This window comes from Oryctolagus cuniculus, chromosome 7 (assembly GCF_964237555.1).
Source record: "Oryctolagus cuniculus chromosome 7, mOryCun1.1, whole genome shotgun sequence".
NCBI lineage: Eukaryota > Metazoa > Chordata > Mammalia > Lagomorpha > Leporidae > Oryctolagus > Oryctolagus cuniculus.
In genome coordinates, this window is record NC_091438.1 from 38,415,785 (window position 1) to 38,430,326 (window position 14,542).

Here is a 14,542-nt window from a genome sequence, read left to right on the forward strand (position 1 = left end):
TAGCAGGTAGTGCTCCAATTAGCACGAACTATATTGATAAGTAAACAGCAGCTGACGATTAACAAGTGGATCATCATGTTCAATAGTTAACAAGTGTGTGACAAATATTCTGATTGCTACTTTCTTTTTATCACACAGAATTGGTGGAGGGGGTGGATTTGGGAGGAAAGGTATAGCTATAAACTGTGTTACTGAAGAAGACAAGAGGATTCTTCATGACATTGAAACTTTCTACAGTACCACAGTAGAGGAAATGCCCATGAATGTGGCTGACCTTATTTAATTCCTGGGATGAGAGTTTGAATGCTGAATGGGCTATTTTTTTTTAATAGGTAAAATCCAACAATTTTATGTAGTACAAGCAAGTGGTATTTATCCCACGTAAGCAAGGCTGTCAGCATTTAAAAAAATCAATAAATTGGACATACTACACAAACTGCAAAAATGTTAAATGATTACATCAACTTTTGTAGAAGATATTTGGCATAAAAAAACTGAGCAAACAAGGAACAGAAGAGAAATTCCTCATCTAGATAAAGAATATCTACCCAAACCAGCTTTAATAGTGAAATTGGACAGTTTTCCCTTAAGTTGGAGAAAGGGGGAAGTGTCTTTTTCTCACCACTACTTTTCAATATTATGGTGGAATTACTAGACAGTGCAGTAACACAAAGAAAGGATACAAAATGCATACATATTGGGAAGGAAGACATAAAACTGCTAGCAAATGTCATTATTGCATGTATAGAAAATTCAAAAGTACATCATAAGTACCCCTGGAACAATGTTAGTGTAGCAAAATGGCAAATTACATGTACAATTTCATTGTTGTTCCATGTATGGGTAAGAGCTAGGATTTGAAATTTAAAAACAAAATTAAGCATCATTTAAAATTGCATCAGGTTAAGAAGCAAATCCCAATTGGTGTCTTTTAACTGGACAGTTCAGGCCATTAACGTTCAATGTGACTAATGAAAAGTGGTAACTTTGCCCTGCCATTTGCCAAAGATAAGTTCTAATATATGCTTTGAATTCCCTGTGATCTTTTGCTGTGAGGTTTCCTTCCTTTATCTTCTTTCATATTGATGACCGTGTTTCTGTGTTTCTGTGTGTAACACATCTTTAAGCATCTGTTGCAGGGCTGGACGAGTGGCGACAAATTCTTTCAATTTCTGTTTGTTATGAAAAGTCTTTATTACACCTTCATTCACAAATGATAGCTTTGCAGGATATAATATTCTGGGCTGGCAGTTTTTCTCTCTTAGTACCTGGGTTATATCTCGCCATTCCCTCCTAGCTTGTAGAGTTTCTGATGAGAAGTCAGCAGTGAGTCTGATTGGCGATCCTCTGAGAGTAATCTGACGTTTCTCTCTTGCACATTTTAGGATCTTTTCTTTATGTTTCACTGTGGAGAGTTTAATTACAACGTGTCGTGGTGAGGATCTCTTTTGGTCGTGTTTATTAGGGGTTCTGTGAGCTTCCTGTACTAGGATTTCTCTGTCCTTCTCCAAACCTGGGAAATTTTCTGCTAATATCTCACTAAAAAGGCCTTCTAATCCTTTCTCCCTCTCCATGCCTTCAGGAACTTCTAGAACCCATATGTTGGGTTTTTTAATAGTATCCTGAAGATTCCCGACAATATGTTTTAGATTTCTAATTTCCTCTTCTTTTCTTTGATCTGACTGTATCCTTTCCTGTTCTCTGTCTTCTAAGTCCGATATTCTCTCTTCTGCTTCACCCATTCTGTTTGTAAGGCTCTCTATTGTGTTTTTCATTTGATCTATTGAATTCTTCACTTCAGTCACTATCACAGTTTCCTGTTGTACTAATTGTTTCGTTTCATTTTGATTCCTCCTTAATATTTCATTTTCACGAGAGAGATTTTCTATCTTGTCCATTAAGGCTTTATGTAGTTCAAGAATTTGTTTTTGAGAACTTCTTAATGTTCTTATCAATTTTTTGAGATCTGCTTCTTGCAATTCTTCTATGTCATCATCTTCATAATCTTGAATTGGGGTGTCTTTTTCATTTGAGGGCGTCATGGTGACTTCCTTGTTTTTATTACCTCGGTTTTTGCGTTTGTTATTTGGCATATTGGAGATATTTGGTTTCTTCACTGTGGTGCTTTTTCTTGTTATACTATGACTCTAGATTAAGTGGACTATCTGTTTTTGATGGAGCCTTAGGGCTTGAGATGGGTGTGGCCTGAGAGCTCTGTTTGGTGTGCCAAAGGTGACACTCCCAGGTTAGGCGTGGTAAATCTCTCTCTCTCTCTTTCTTTTTTTGATTCAAAAGGGAAGTAATTCCGCACAGCTGAACGAAGTTGGAGGTAGTTAGCAGGCAAATGATATACCCACAGGAGTCAGAGATCGGAAGCTCTTTCCCAAGGACCACACAGGGAATCTGTTCTGCCCTCAGAGTGGGCTCAAATTCTCCTTCAGTCTCCCACTGGGTTGCCAAAGTTACGGAATTGTAGCATCTCTGGAGAGTACTCAGGTGAATTCCTTGAGTTCTCTCCCCCACCGTCTCTTTTTTCACAGTCTCAGTTCAGTAGCACCACAAATTTACTAGGTCCTAATCTCCTGTTAATTCGCCCCGCCCAGAGTCAGGTTTTTCTGCTAGGCTCAGGGCCGGTGCAGACCTGAGGTCGCTCTGCTTATGACGTATGTCCAAGATGGCGCCTGCTCTTTGTCTGGCTCGCCCTTGAGAGGTGAGCGGAGAGAGAGAAACCTGTGTCCGTACCAGTCACCTTTTTTTTTTTTCTCTCTCTCTCTCTTCCAGTTAGCCTGGTGAACTTTTCCCCGCCAGGGGTCGTTCGCTCTAGTCTCCTCTCTCCGCTTGCCTGCCGGTGTCTTGGGCTATTGAGGTTCGGCTCACCTCGCGTTCCAGCGCTGGTGTGTTGAGTCTGCCGCTGGTGTCCCGAACTGTGGGCTCCCACGCTCTCCACGCAGGTCCGCTGTGAATCACGCGTTCTGGAAGAGTTTCTTCTGCTGTTTCCTCCCCTACTCTTCCTTGAACCTGCAGTATCTCCACTTTTATTAAACTGTCTCTCCCCGGACTATCAGTGTGCTCCCTTCCTATTCCGCCATCTTGCCTCTGTCCTCTGAATGGGCTATTACAAAGCGCACTGCGCTTCTTTCTTTGGGAATATTTGAATCTTGTCTCAATGCCCATAACGGATCAGAAATACAGATTTTGATAGCAAAGCAACACTAGTCATGAGTTCTTGTGAGGAAAGTCATTGGCTTTTTCCTTTTTAGAGTTAGACTGTTGGGGTGGGTATAAAAGATAGAGGTCTGTAAAATCTTTCTTTCTTAGACATTTATTTCCTAGTTCTGTAGAAATGGTTTTAACAGATGTTCTCTACCATTTAATACACTTCTGAACCAAAAGATATAAGAGCTGTATAAAATCAACCTATTATGTTAAACTATCATGTTTGCCTTTATTGTGTTTGTCGTTAGCCTGAATAGAAAGTTCTTTAAAATGGATTTTTTAAGAAACCGTTTGAATACAAAAAAAAATTTACACTAAAATAAACACCTTTCAATCGCATTTTCCATGAACTTTCTATTTTGTGTTCCACAACTCCTACTCAGTTAGTTAAGCTTTTTAAATTTTATTTAAGTTATAAAGTTTCATGTATTTCATATATACAGACTTAGGAACATAATGATACTTCCTACCCTACCCTCCCTCCTGCCCATGCTCCAACCCTTCTTTATCCTCCTTTTCCCATTTCCACTCTTACTTTTTATAAAGATGTACTTTGAATTTACTTAATGATTGTAAAGTTAACCCTACACTAAGTAAAGAGTTCAACAAATAGAATGAAGGGAAAAAAAACACTGTTCCTCAACTGAAGAGACAAGGGCTGTAAAAAATCATCAAATCTCAAAATGTCCAATTCACTCCAGTATGTTACATTCTAGGTGCTCTATTATATTAGTTACCTCATATCAGGGAAAACATATGGTAACTGTCTTTTTAGGGCTGGCTTATTTCACTAAGTATAATGGTTTCCAGTTGTGTCCAATTTGTTGCAAAAGACAGGATTTCATTTTTTTAACAGCTGAGTAGTACTCCATAGTGCATATAAACCATAATTTCTTTATCCAGTTAACAGTTGATGGACATCTGGGTTGATTCCATATCTTAGCTATTGTGAATTGAGCTGCAATGAACATGGGAGTACAGATAACTCTTTCATATGCGGGTTTCTTTTGGTTTGGATAAATTTCCAGCAGTGAGATGGCTGGATCATATGGTAGTTCTATATTCAGATTTCTGAGGTATCTCCACACTGTTTTCCACAGCAGCTGTACCAGTTTACATTCCCACCAACAGTGGGAATCCTCGCCAGCATTTGTTGTTTGTCAATTTCTGTATGACAACCATTCTAACTGATCCCCCTTTTTCTCTAAACATAGGGCGACTGAGGAACTTGCAAATTACCAGTCACGTTCAGCTGTCTGAGAATAGGACCTGCGAGATTCACCTGACCTGCTCTGTGGAGAATCCAAATGACAATGCCTGGCTTAGGTGGCAGACCCCAGGAAACACATCTCTAAGTGAACCAAACCTCACTATCTCCTGGGACCCCAGGAACGACAGTGAACACAATTACACCTGCATAGCTGAGACCCCTGCCAACAACTTATCTCTCACTGTGTCTGCCAGGGGCCTCTGTGAAGGTAACAGTCTACCTGAGGTCTCTCTGAGAGCCTAGAGGGGCCATAGGGTACACCATGTCCTCACACCTTGCATGATTGCCAACAGTGGCCCAGTGGGAGGCAGCCAAGCAGTGCTGGGAGGGAACAAACATGCTCTGGAGTCTGTGCTTCTCACCACATAAGCCAGCCGCCAGAGATCTCTGCTCCTTCCTTCCCCACCCTCCCCAGTCTCCAGTTTACTCACAGCCCAAGGGCAAGGTCTTGAAAAGTCTTGACTGCCTTTTACCCTGACTCTTCTGGGCTCGCACTTTGCTCACTCCACACTGCCCAGAGGCCAGAGCCTCGGGCATGGATGAAGTCCCCCAGCCTCCAAAGCAGTCGAGAAGGGGCTCATTGGTGCCTCTGCAGGGGCTAATTGCCTCCCCACTTGTGTCTCATGTTTTACTTCTTTTTTTTCTTTTCAGGTATTTTCAATAAGGAAAATGAACGCTGGGATTTCACATGGATAATAATTATGGCTCCTTTGATATCTATAGTCATCATTGTGGGGATAATTTTCTGGTGTAAAAGAAGAGGCAGGTTTTCTTTCCTCTTATTTGTCTCTTCTCCAAGGTTCCAGGGAATAGAATCTCGGGTCTCCAGTTGCCTAGGACCCCTTGTGGAGGACAGGTGAAGAGGGAAAGATGCACACCCTGGCTGAGCTGGTCCGCTGGGATGACCTGACACCTGCTCTAGCCCGGAAAGGACAGGGCCAGCCTGCCCTTCTTTTGTGACCCCTCCCAACACACTCCCTAGAGAAACACCCACGAGGAGGCAGTGGGGAACCTCTCCCACCACAGTCACACATTTCATATCCTGATTTTATTTTTCAGGTTCCCTTCATTTGTCTACTCAGCAAACCCAGAGTCCTGGTGAGTACCCAGATTCTTAACTAGGAAGAGCTGAATGGAAGAGAAATGGGGGTGACCAAAAGGGCTAGACAATGAGAACACAGCAAATCAGAATGTCCCTGCTCAGACTACAAGTTGCAAGGGGAAATGGCTTGTAATCATGGGACTTCTAGAGTCCCTCATAAGCATGAGGTCCCATCCCTCACACAGTTTGTCCTAGCAAGCTCAGGGCAGCTTCCCACCCTGCATATGGAGACACTCCAGTGCCATAGAAAAAACTTATAGGCTGCCCATTGACACCAGCAAGGGCAGGGCAGGGTCAGGATTCAAGAATCAAATGCCTAAAACCAAACTGCCTGAGTGTATCACTGCTGTTCAGCCAAGGCTTGGGCAGCGGATAGACACAATCAAAAGATAAAACGTGGGGCTGGCACAGTGGCATAGTGGGTGAAGCTGCCGCCTACAGTGCCGGCATCCCATATGGGCGCCAGTTCAAGTCCCAGCTGCCCCACTTCCGATTCAGCTCTCTGCTATGGCCTGGGAAAGCAATAGAAGATGGCCCAAGTCCTTGGGCCCTGCACCCATGTGGGAGACCCGGAAGAAGCTCCTGGCTCCTGGCTTCGGATTGGCCATTGCAGCCAAATGGGGAGTAAACCAGTGGGTGGAAGATCTCTCTCTCTTTCTCTCTCTCTGCCTCTCCTTCTCTCTCTGTGTAACTCTGACTTTCAAGTTAATAAATCAAAGAGGGAGAGAGAGAGAGAGAGAGAGAAACATGGTATTGGTGGGAATGCACACTCCTGGCATGGATTGGCTTTGAGTCACCTTTCATGGCTGAGAGATACCTGACATCTCACACCAAAGAAATAGATTTGGAGTCAGGTAGTCAGAAGACATGCATTTGAGTTCCTGTTCTGCTACCTCCTGTGTGACCGTGCAGAAATCATTTGAGTTTTCTGAGCCTGCCATTCCTCATCTCTAAAATAACCAACTCCACCTTAAGGCCCTCTGAGAACTTTGATGATATCACATATGTGGAATAATTGGCTGCATTATGTTTACCAATGTAGTATCTCCATCTCATCTGTAGGCCCAGGAGCTCTCTGGCCACTCAGGGAGATGCCCCAAGACCACCTCCCCCCCCCAACAGATGAAGTCAGAAATAGACCTCATGAACAAGAGTTTTCTCCAGATTATTGAGCAAATGAACTCTCTAAGGAAGGACAATACCTTGAACATTGTCTCTGTGCACAGGAAGTGCTCTGGGGAAGGCAAAGTCCTAGGGAGAGACATCAAGATGCCTTCTGCCACTGACTGTGCCTTCTTGTACTTACAGTAGAGTCCATGTGGAACTTAGAGTACACTTCGGGATCTCCAGGGAGCACTGTGTATGCACAGGTCACTCATCCAAGCCGGGTGAGTCTTTTCAGCTTTATATTCCATAACTGTCACTGTTTTTACAGTCATCCCTCACACACTCATCACCATAATCACCTGACTATTCCAAATGACATTCACCAATGAGGGGAAAAGAAGGCAGCAAAGAGGCTGCAAAGTCTTGTACTAGACCAGTCTAGGATCAGCCGCTCTTGCCCTTGAGGGAATGTTTATTCCTACCCTGCTGCAACTCTGCGCTCCAACTGCTTAATGCATCGTTAAGTCTTGTCTCCTCAGCGCAGTGGCAAGCTGCCTGAAACTACAAATGAAGTCTTTGTCTCTCTTCCCCTGTAGGATACTCAGCCAGTGCTTGCTGAGCCGATCAGAGTTCCATTGAGAGTTTCCAAGGGAGGCAGTTCTGTAGTAGAGGGCTTCTTCCTCTGGATGTAGGGATATTAGGTAAGGTCAGAAGAACTCTGCCAAGAGGGAAAGAAGGGCAAGAATGTACAACCTTCCACAATAGGGGACACAAAAGCCATGAGCAGCCCTCAATTCTCCCCTCTCCTCTAGCAACACAACAAGATGGGCTTGGTCAGGCATCAGGAACTCCTCTGTTATGCATCAACCACCACCTCCCCTAAATAAAGCACCTGCAGGTGGCATATTTCTAAATAACACTGCACATCTTGGGGGGCCAGTTCTTGTGATTTCTGAAAAATAAACCAAGGAAACATCTCCAAATGATGGAAGCAATAATCCAGATAGAAATCTGGGGATTTCCCAAGCAAATCTTCACTCGCACAGTCCTGCACAGGTATTTGCAAAGCGGGCTCCTTGCAAAGAGAGGACAAGAAGGGATACTCTCACCTGTTTACTGATCTTTCCACATTTCTCTTGACAACAAGCCAAATCACTCTCTAACAATCCAAGAAACTGAACTCCAACACATTTGTTAGCTGCTTCTTTAGTTTAAAAAGTATACTTTGGAGAGTTTCTGAGGTCTTAACAATTCTCTCAATGTTCCTTAATTAATATAAACTGTTAAAATTTATGAGATTTGGGCCAGAGCCATGGCACAGTAGGTTAATCCTCTGCCTGCTGTGCCGGCATCCCATATGGGCACTGGTTCTAGTCCCAGCTGCTCCACTTCTGATCCAGCTCCCTGCTGTAGCCTGGGAAAACAGTGGAAGATGGCCCAAGTACTTGGGCCCCTGCACCCACATGAGAGACCAGGAAGAAGCACCTGGCTCCTGCCTTTGGATCAGCTCAGCTCCAGTCAATGTGGCCATTTGGGGAGTGAGCCAACCTTTCACTCTGTCTCTCCCTCTGTCTATCTGTAACTCTGTCTCTCAATAGATTAATAAAAATCTAAAAAACAAAAAAATGAGCAGCTCCAAGTGTAGCAAGTGAAAATCTGAGACCACATCTACCACACAGTGATGACCTAGTTAGTGCTCAAAGGTGGAGCAAGGAGACAGTGCTAGATGCAGGACAAGAATGCTTCCCTTCCTTCACACAATGAGGCCGCCTTCCTGTGTCTCTCTAGCTCTAGAGCCACTGGTTTGCTGGGGTGTTGCTCTTCTATTTTGGACTCAGGAAACGCCGCTAATCTGTCACAGGTCTGAGCTGTGGCACTTGCTCTCTAACTCCTTTAGTTAACCACTGTGTGGCCTTCCTCTCAAAGAATTTGATAGTCTCTCTTTTGTCACACCGCATTTCCCAAGAATACAACTGTGTATGTATCTCTTTGTCTCGGTTTGAGCCAAATGGGTATGATCCTTTTTACAGGAAAAAGAAAACCTAGCACCTGTGAAAAACAATGAATCCGTCACAATTTACTCCACAGTCAATCATTCCAAAGAGGTAAGCTGTGATTGCCCCGTGTTCTTAAACTCTAGCCTAAGACTTTGCAAACAAATCAAGAGAGAAAGAACCTTTTCATACAGGCACAAATACCAGCAGTATACAGAAAGTCTCAGGCCATTGCCCAAAGGTACCCAAGAAGTTATCTTGCATGAGATCGCCATGCATAAATAAGTTTTCAACTTATTTGGTTTTAGTTTAATGCAGCCTTATGATACCAGTTTCCCTACTGTCTGTTTGTCAGGGCTCCCCCATCTTCTCTCTGTAGCCAAGGGGGTGGGCTAAGGTTCTGGTTACTATTAAACTACCTCATTTTCCTCTTTTTCCCACAGAGTAAACACATTTCTTCCAGAACAACTGCCCTTGACAATGTCATCTAATTTCCTAAAGGACCTCAGATATTCAGGAATGACACATCTCCTGATCCCATGGCACAGAACAAAGACAGGAAGCTTGGTTTTCTGCCTGGCGACAGAATCTAAATATCTAAGATGACTGCTTCCCATCCTTCAGTCTTGAACCTGCTTACCTGGGTAAAACATCATTTCCAGCATGGGATCCAAATAGTATTTTTCAGTCCACTCTGGGACAAAACACGATTCAGTCAACACACTTGTGGCTTGACTTCCTTTTTGGTAACTGAACGAACGGAGTTGCGTTTGACAGAGATATTGTAATTCAGAAGACAGCAAGTGCTCCTTTTATAAAGCATGAGGACGTGACTCCTTGGCAGAGCACACTGTGTGTTGGCAGTCTGTGGAGCTAAGCAGACCCACACTCATATCCTGAAGCATCCCTTTACTGGACTGACACTTGGGCCGCATGAGCTCCAGACTGAACAGGAGGAGGATGGCAATGCATCAGCTCCACGGCCCGACTCAGGAACCTAAGTCATCCCTGACTCTCACCTCTCCTTGCCCAGGGTCCTCGGATTCTCCCTCCGGAATGCAGTTTGGACCTGTCCGCTTCCCTCCACGCCTCACCTACCACCTCCAATCTGGAATACCATGATCGCATCCAAAGAGCTCTTCTCACATTTTTCTCTTGTCCCTCGCCAATGCATTCTGCACAAGGCAGCCAGAGTAAGGGTTTTGAATATAAATTAGACCCTTCATTTGCCTGCTGGAGCCCCAGCAGGTTTCCCAAGAGAGTCCAGTGTCCATGGCCCTGCATGGTCTAGACTGTCTCCAGCCTCAGCTGCCGTCACTCTCCCTACTCTCTCGTCTTCTTCCAGCTCCTCTGTTAAAAGAAAATGTTCTCAGTGTTAGAGTGATTCATGTCTGCCTCAAGGCCTTTCCTCTCCTCCTCATTCTTTAGGTTTCAGCTCTAATGAAGCCTTCAAGGTTCCAGCTACAATGGTGACCTTCTAAGAAAGGCCTGCCCACACCACCCCATCTGTTACTCTGTTACACCTTCCATGTCACTTGACACATGTCACTAGGTATTTATTTTTATTTGTTTATGTCTGTTTCTCTGAATGTACCATAAGCTGTTCAGGTGCACAGTGAGTGTTTTATTTTGGTAATCCTAGTATCTAGCACATTGCAAGTGGTAAATAAATATTTTTAATAAGTAAATGAATATGTAGTGTGGTTTGTGAGAATTAAGTAAGAACAATACAGCCAGTCAGTAGATTCTGCAATATCCATGGACTCTACACCAATGGATTCTGTAACCATGGATTGAAAACACTTCTAAAAAAATCTTATCGGGGCCAGCGCTATAGCGTAGTGCGTATGGCCACCAGTTTGAGACCTGGCTGCTCCACTTCCGATCCAGCTCTCTGCTGTGGCCTGAGAAAGCAGTAGAAGATGGCCCAGGTGCTTGGGTCCCTGAACCTGCATGGGAGACCCAGAGGAAGCTCCTGGCTCTTGGCTTCACATTGACCCAGCTTTAGCCATTATGGCCATTTAGGGCATAAACCAGCGGATAAAAGATCTCTCTCTCTCTCTCTCTCTCTCTCTCTCTCTGCCTCTGCCTCTGCCTCTCTGTAACTCTGACTTTCAAGTAAATAAATAAATAAATCTTTAAAAAAATAAAACTTGTCTGGGGTCTGGCATTATGGCATAATGGGTTAAAATTGCCCACTGAAATGCCAGCATCCCATATGGGCCCTGGTTCCAGTCCTGGCTGCTCCACTCTCAATCCAACTCCCTGCTGATGCACCTGGGAAAGCAGCGGAAGATGGCCCAAGACCTTGTGCCCCACACCCACACCAGAGACCTGGAAGAAACTCCAGGCTCCTGGCTTCAGCCTGGCCCGACCCTGGGCCATTGTGGCCATTGGGGGAGTGAACCAGCGGATGGAAGATCTCTCTATTTCTCTCTCTCTCTGTAACTCCACCTTTCATATAAACAAAATAAATCTTAAAAATCTTATCTGTACTGAGCAAGCACCGATCTTTTGTCTTGTCATTGTTCCCTAAGTAATTCAGTATAATAATTATTTGCATAGCATTTACATTGTGTTAGTTATTACAAGTAACCTGGAAATGATTTAATGAATATGAGAGTTACCTACGTAGACTATATGCAAATAATGCACCATTCTATATAAGGGATTGGCAGGGGTCCTGGAACAAATCTTCTACTGATGCTGAGAGGTGACTGTGCCCCTGAAGCCCTAGCATAGTGCCCAGCGCCTAGAAGAGCTCCTGCCATGCCCGCCATGGTCATTGCTGTCATTACTCACAGTGTGACTAGTGTTAAATCACACTCTCCTGGACTTGCGGGACCTTCTCCGTAACTGCCAGCACCATCAGGAGAACGGACACTGCTTGTTCCACCTCCACATCACTTCTGGCCCTTGCACTGCTCATCTCTTCTGATTCCATTCTTTTACTCCACAAGAAAAATAATGATCCTCTTCCCCTGAGAAGAAGTCTCTGACTTTTGGGGGAGCTGAGGTATTCTTTAATGTTTCTTTTTTAGTGTGTCCGTCCCTAATTACACAAATAATAAATACATGTTCAAAGTAAACAATTCCAAAATCTGCAAAAATCCCCTAAAATTCCAAAGATAACTACCATAAATGTTTCCATATTAAAAAAATAACTTTTGGGGCCGGCGCCGCGGCTCACTAGGCTAATCCTCCGCCTAGCGGCGCCGGCACACCGGGTTCTAGTCCCGGTCGGGGTGCCGGATTCTGTCCCGGTTGCCCCTCTTCCAGGCCAGCCCTCTGCTGTGGCCAGGGAGTGCAGTGGAGGATGGCCCAGGTGCTTGGGCCCTGCACCCCATGAGAGACCAGGAAAAGCACCTGGCTCCTGGCTCCTGCCATCGGATCAGCGCGGTGCGCCGGCCGCAGCGCGCCGGCCGCGGCGGCCATTGGAGGGTGAACCAACGGCAAAGGAAGACCTTTCTCTCTGTCTCTCTCTCTCACTGTCCACTCTGCCTGTCAAAAAAAAAAAAAAAAAAAAAAAAAAAAAAAAAAACTTTTGGGCCGGCGCCACGGCTCACTAGGCTAATCCTCCGCCTTGAGGCGCTGGCACACCGAGTTCTAGTCCCGGTCGGAGCGCTGGATTCTATCCCAGTTGCCCCTCTTCCAGGCTAGCTCTCTGCTGTGGCCAGGGAGTGCAGTGGAGGATGGCCCAAGTACTTGGGCCCTGCACCCCAGGGGAGACCAGGATAAGTACCTGGCTCCTGCCATCGGATCAGCGCGGTGCACCGGCCTCAGCACACCAGCCACGGCGGCCATTGGAGGGTGAATCAATGGCAAAGGAAGACCTTTCTCTCTGTCTCTCTTTCTCTCACTGTCCACTCTGCCTGTCAAAAAAATAAATAAATAAATGAAATAAAATAAAATGGGAAAAAAAATAATAACTTTTGGGGCCAGCGCTGTGTTGTAGCTGATAAAGCCACCACCTGCAATGCCAGCATCCCCTGTGGGCACCGGTTCATGTTCCAGCTGCTCCACTTCCAATACAGCTCTCTGTTATGGCCTGGAGAAGCAGTAGAAGATGGCCCAAGTCCTTGGGCCCCTGCACCCACATGGGAGACCAGGAAGAAGGTCCTGGCTCCTGGCTTCCAATTGGCTCAGCTCCAGCTGTAGCAGCCATCTGGGGAGTGAAGCAGTGGGTGGGAGACTTTTCTCTCTGTCTCTCCCTCTCTCTGTAACTCTACCTTTCAAATAAATAAATAAAATCTTTCCAAAAAATATCTCTTAAACAACTTCCCAAAGTCAGAATATGTGGTTCTATTACATTATTTTTGCTTTTGATTATTTTTGTCATTATTATCTGCAAATAATTAAGTCAAAATAGTCTTTTAAAATGTATATAGCAACTAACTACAGTCTCTTTTTTATATGCTCAGTGTCACACTCCTGCTTCTACACACACATACACATACACACACACACTCTATTGAATTCCTGTTACGTTTGCTTAGTCTCATTCTCTCCTCACCCCATCTTCCTAATGCAAATACATCTCAATTTTGGTTACACACATATTAAACAACTATATCACTATTACCATGTAAAATGTTGTTCAATGAGCCAAGTCATGATTACTGTTACATTTCCTTTCTTGCATAACTTTTGGATTTTCTTACAGTTGATAATTGCCTCATTTTTCCTTTTACTTTGTTTTCAGTGAACACTGACTATCAGCCCGTGTTCTATTAGCTCTACAAAAATGATCCTCAATATAATTTTTCACCTGGTTAAGTCTGTGAAACAATTTATCAGATTTATATCCTTCTACAGAAATCCCTACTGGAGCATCTAACCTCCTCGTCCATACTGTGCCTGATGCATAACAACTATATTGGGACTTTCCTTTGCCATCCCTTCAGAAAATTCTTTACCTAAGTCCTCTGTGAGATGCCCTAACTTATGTAACTGAGTATTTCCTCTATATATCTCTGAATTGCTTAAATAATTACAGTAATAATGCACTCTTTGTGATTTTGTAAACCAACCAAATTCCCTTAAATTTTTAACCAATTTTTAAAATTAAGCACAGCACTTTAACAGGGCTATCAGAGAGAATCCATGAACTGAAAACTATGTAATAGAGTTAAGCTCTCAAGACTTCAAGTTTCAAAAGAAAAGGAGAAGGAAGAGAAGTTGAAGTGGGGCAGAGCTACAACAACACCAGGCAGTTGAAGAGGAAAGCAAAATGCATCAATGTGCAATTGATCTCAAATACAGGCCATTTATTACGTTATCAGTCTGTGGAATAAGGCGAGTCTGAGAAAAATCAATCAGGAGGAAGGAAGGGAAGCCAGGAATAGAGTCGTGGAGACTTCAGTGAAGAGAGAAGGCAGAGCATTACTGCTCTGATCTTGCCAGATGAGAGCAGGTTTCACTGGGCTGGAGCAGAGTGCCTTCCCGGTCAGGACCACCAAGAACAGACCAGCAAGAATCCCGAGATCCTTCAAAGGGGCAGAAGGGGTCGTCGGTGAAGTCATGTCAGGTGGAGCTTGTGTTTCGCAACAGAACACGTAATAAAATACAGACTGCCTAATGCTTCTGTTTCCTGCAGTCTTTCAAATCTCCGTATTTATTATCAATACCACACTCTCTTCTCCCGGCTTCGTGGGCACTGCATTGCCCTGGCTTTCCTCTTTCCTTCCTAGCTGCTTCTTGGTCTCTTTGCTGAGCATCTTCCTCCGCCAAAGGACCAGTAAAGGCTGAGCTAAGGCTCAGATACGGGGCCCTTTCTGTTCTCCATCTAGGTGTTCTTTTCTGAGGTCAGTCATTCCTGTTCCTTGCTACCATTTACATGCTGATAGTTTCCAA

The 14,542-nt window shown here is 44.3% G+C and overlaps 1 protein-coding gene across 2 annotated transcripts in view; it reads left to right on the forward strand.

Annotated features, from left to right (window-relative positions):
• The window catches only part of SLAMF6 (SLAM family member 6), a 41,921-nt gene extending 31,544 nt beyond the window's left edge, over positions 1-10,377 (forward strand). Inside the window, exons 3-8 of one of the 2 annotated variants that reach the window (XM_008264216.4) lie at positions 4,431-4,694; positions 5,138-5,248; positions 5,546-5,584; positions 6,897-6,976; positions 8,726-8,800; positions 9,133-10,377. In XM_008264216.4, coding sequence (XP_008262438.2) covers positions 4,431-4,694; positions 5,138-5,248; positions 5,546-5,584; positions 6,897-6,976; positions 8,726-8,800; positions 9,133-9,180 — 617 coding nt within the window. In that variant the 3' untranslated portion in view covers positions 9,181-10,377. The remainder of the gene's footprint in view (positions 1-4,430; positions 4,695-5,137; positions 5,249-5,545; positions 5,585-6,896; positions 6,977-8,725; positions 8,801-9,132) is intronic. The other variant, XM_008264217.4, reaches the window with a different exon arrangement.
• Positions 10,378-14,542: the final 4,165 nt, after the last annotated feature.